General features: G+C 32.8%; 1 protein-coding gene and 1 long non-coding RNA gene across 2 annotated transcripts; one reads left to right on the forward strand and one right to left on the reverse strand.

The window, feature by feature from the left end:
- Positions 1–399: 399 nt before the first annotated feature.
- LOC123922459 (uncharacterized mitochondrial protein AtMg00810-like) lies at positions 400–1219 on the reverse strand. The gene is made up of 2 exons (XM_045975175.1): positions 946–1219; positions 400–848 (listed from the first exon to the last, which is right to left on the reverse strand). Exons 1-2 carry the CDS (start codon positions 1217–1219, stop codon positions 400–402), a joined length of 723 nt encoding a protein of 240 aa, XP_045831131.1.
- Positions 1220–3776: 2557 nt separating this feature from the next.
- On the forward strand, positions 3777–4266 carry LOC123924398. Its single transcript, XR_006814681.1, has 2 exons — positions 3777–3974; positions 4084–4266. It is a non-coding gene; the product is annotated as an uncharacterized LOC123924398 (long non-coding RNA).
- Positions 4267–4503: the final 237 nt, after the last annotated feature.

The raw sequence follows: 4503 nt of genomic DNA on the forward strand, positions 1-4503 counted from the left end.
ACAAGAATATTGGGTCTAGCAAGTACACAACACAAGGGCCCAATATACAACACTATCTAACATACCCTCCCTTAAAGTTGAATGTCACACAAGACTTCAACTAAACAAACAAAACATAGAACATAAAAGACTGCAAGCTAAGCTATCCTGCAACATATGCAGCAGATGCTAAAAGAGGCAAACACAATCTCACTATAAGCCATCCAGAAGAAGATCAAAGCAGCTTGAGCATTGATCAATTGAGTAAGTTGGAATCACATATCCCTAACCCCTCCCTTAATTTACAGAAAGTATCAACCTTGAGAGCTTTTGTCATGATATCTTCTATTTGTTTACTGGTTCTGCAATGCTTGAGCTCTATCACACCATCATTATTCAAATCTCTGAGAAAATGATATCTCACATCAATATGTTTTGACCTTCCGTGGATAACTGGATTTTTTGATAGCTTGATTGAGGAGCTATTATCACAATAGATTTTGTACAAGTAACCTGCTCTTGCCTTAGCTGCTTCAACACATTTCTTAACCATATGCCTTGACAAGCACTAGATGCAGCTGCTATGAACTCTGCTTCAGTGGTTGATAAGGTGACAATTGGTTGTTTCTTTGAGGACCAAGATATGGCACTAGTACCTATGCTAAAGACATAGCCAGATGTACTTTTCCTGTCATCATAATCTCCAGCATAGTCAGAGTCAGTCCAACCTACTAGAGTTACATTCTCTCCATCAGTGCTTTTATACAAAATTCCATAGATCATTGTTCCTTTTAGGTATCTCATAATTCTCTTCACTGCAATGACATGCATTTCAGTTGGTTTATCCATGTATCTTGCAGCAAGACACACTGAATATGTCAGATCTGGTCTAGTTTCCAACAAATACATCAGGCACCCAATCATTTGTTTATAGCTAGTAGCATCCGCAGGCTTTCACAAGCTTACACTCTAACACAATTGGAGTGCAGACTGTGTTGCAATCCTGCATTCCAAATCTAGTGAGAATTTCGGATGCATATTTTTGTTGATTTATGAATATTCCTTGTTGAGTTTGATTCACTTCTACTCCAAGGAAGTATTTCATCTTGCCTAAATCAGTCATAGCAAATTTCTTTTTCATTGAACTTTTGAATTCTCCCATCATCTGCTTATCATTTCCTGTATAGATGAGATCATCTACATACAAGCTTACGATCAGAATTTTTCCTTTTTTCACCATATAGAATGTTTTTCTTGTAGTGAATGGACATATTTCCAATTCTATAAAAGAAACCTCATGTTGATTGGTGATGATTGGTTGATGATTGGCGATGATCGTGGACAACTTACAACAATGTGTTGTGACCATGCCTTATGTGTTAAGGTTTTAGATTAAAAAAATAACTTAGGTTTAATAGTTAAGAGTTCTTCTATATTTATGGTAGTTTATGAAGTTTACCTCTCTTCCTGTCAAGTATGGGTGTCCTAGCTAGGAAGCCGCTCAATAACCCAGTCAATGCCACATTCGTATTCTAGATTGGTTTTTCTGAGTTCATAGTGGTGTGGCTAAGATAGTAATTATTTGGCCTAGTTGATAGTTAACATAGCCAAGATCGTGGTCGAGATAATAACCACTAGGCCGAGTTTATAATGGAACGAACCGAGCATGATGAGTTTGATTCGAGATGGATATATTTATAATATTCCACAATCTCCTAAGCATGAGGCCTATAAGGGGGAAATGCTTAAGAAGTAAAAAAAAAATATATTAGTGAAGCTACACAGCCCCCCAAGCCCGATTCAATGTCACATCTGAGGTCTATATTGGTTTTGTCGTTTTCATAGGGGAGTTGTAAAGATCTTAGTCGAGATAGTAGCCATTTGACCGAGTTGATAGCATATGTGGCCGAGATTGTGCCGAGATAATAGCCACATGGCCAAATTGATAGTAAACATGGTCAAGATGAAATGATCTTAAAGTTCGCGTTATTATATTGATTGTAAGGTGAGATAGTTTCGAGAGATGATATTTCGAAGCTGACCTTATTTCAGACATAGTGATGTTTTGAAGTTGTAGCAATAATATTTCGAATATTGTGCATGTCATCATACTCACTTAGAGGATATTTGTTTTTACGGGTCTTGAGTTATTAGTTCAACACTCAGGGAACAACTTTCTCACTTAGGTTTAATTGTAAGAGTTCATCTTTATAAAGGTTTATGAATTTAACCTCTCCCTATCGTGCATGAGTCAACTATCTAGAAAACCGCTCCACATCACAATCAATGCCACATCCGACGTATGGATTGGTTTTTCCGAGTTCATAGGGGAGTGGTCAAGATCATAGCCGAAGATAGTAGCTATTTGGTCAAGTTGATAGTAGATGTAGCCGAGATCATGGCCAATTTGATTGTAAACATGGTCGAGATAGATATATCTATGACAATCTAGTTTTGTTGAACATCCATGAAAAAGAGGAAAGAGAAGAAAGAAAATGTATGTTTTATGATAAAATGATATATATATGGAAAAATTGAATTCACCTTTCCAGAAAAAGCCATGAATACATGAAAAGTTAAATTTAAAATCTTTAATGTGGAGAGTTATTAGATCGTGATGTACATTAGTTAAGTTGTTTGCATGTATTTTACAGGATTGAAAAATCAAGCTAAGGATATTTAGAACAACTTTGCATCTGATATGATCTTCAATCTCAAGTTCATTATATGATGATTTTTCAATAAATTTGGAAGATTTTTTCCGTTGATCATAAACTTATGATTCTTGAGTTTTTCATGTTGGAACCTTTTATCAATCTGAAGTTCAATCTCATGTTCATTCTGAACTTTTTCGCTAAGAATTTCTGTATGATGATCATTCTTATCTTGGTAGAACTGGTGAATTTGATCTTCAATGATTGATCAGACTTTATTTCATGCAATTGAGACATTGAATTGTTTCGATAAAAAATTTGAGTATGAAGTTTGATCTCATCTATCACTGGAGATCAATCACGACGCATAATTGAGATTAGTCTAATGATAATGTGAGAGGCTTTCTCATCTTCAATTTGATGTGGTTTAAGTATATTTTGAACTTGAAACAACCTCTAATATTTGATTTTAATAAAATCTTAAGCCATTGTGAAGTATATTGATGGTCTAGCATAGGTCTAGCCGACACTAGTACTAGTGTCAGTGTCGGGGGGGGGGGGTGTCGACGGTAAACTTTGAAGCTAAAATGTTTTTTAACTTGTGCATTTTGAATATCCTAAGATCACTCAATTAGATTTGTTAGGAAACAAAGCACATCAAAATAAAAAATGTTGTAAGTTTTATTAAGTTTGTTATCATTAAAACATCAACTTCAGTCAAAAAAAAAAAAAAAAAAAAAACCACCAATTTTAGAAGAGATTTTCTGATTTTCCTCAGCAATTTTAAATATCAAATTATTTTGTAATTCAATACGAATTATATAATTTATGTGAATGCTAATGTAGAATAAATTATGCAATTACAAAATTAAATATGCATTCTTTTTTATCAAACGATTTAATTAACAACAAAAATTGATCGTACAATATGTTCTATTTATGCACAAAATACTCACATGAAAGGTTAAAAGTTTAATAAAAAGATTAGTTAAAAATAATTAATTCATATGATTAGCAAGTTTATTATGTGATCTACTGGGTTCGCTAAAGGGACATACACAATCTATTGTTATATTTAAGAGATATTTAATAATGATTATAATTTTGCAATGAGATATTACAACTTCCTAAGTGCTAAAAACTATTTAATTATTTTTAGGAGAGCAAGAACTTTATACACTATAAAATAGATCAAACCATATTTTATTTTTAACATGCAAAAGAGAAAAAATAATATGGCTGAAATTCTCAAGGTTGTTTATGATAATATAGTTCTATGTTTTTTATCATTTATATTCACAACAGAGGCCACTTTTATGATCGCAGGCCATATTTTTAATTGTATGCCATTTTTTCATCTTTTTCAAATTTCTTTATTTGCTTTCTGGTTCGTAGAAAATATTTTATCATGTTTTAGTAACATTATTTTCTTATCTTTTTTTCATTACAGTACCTGCGTGTGTAACAGATGCCGATTGTCCAACATCTGAAGACGTGTATTTTGAAATTAAATGCATTGATCAAATGTGTACATGGATTGGAAAAGTTTTTGAGTAAATTACACTACCCTTCCTTTTTATGTTAAAATATACACTCCCCTCCTCTTTTATACAAAACATCTTGGAGAAAATTACATTCTACTCCCTTGATAGAAGCTTGAATTTCATTCTCCCCCCTTATATTAAAAGCTACATTTTTATACCTTAATAAACACTTCATTTTAATATAATCAAACTTGTAATACATATACTCCCTATCCTGAAATAGCAATAAATAATTGTTCCAATGGAACCTTCTCTTTTATAGACGATTGGCCTTTAAATATATAATCAGGCCATTCATTTAGTTCTAATATTTTTTTTTTAGATCC

This window comes from Trifolium pratense, linkage group LG4 (assembly GCF_020283565.1).
Source record: "Trifolium pratense cultivar HEN17-A07 linkage group LG4, ARS_RC_1.1, whole genome shotgun sequence".
NCBI lineage: Eukaryota > Viridiplantae > Streptophyta > Magnoliopsida > Fabales > Fabaceae > Trifolium > Trifolium pratense.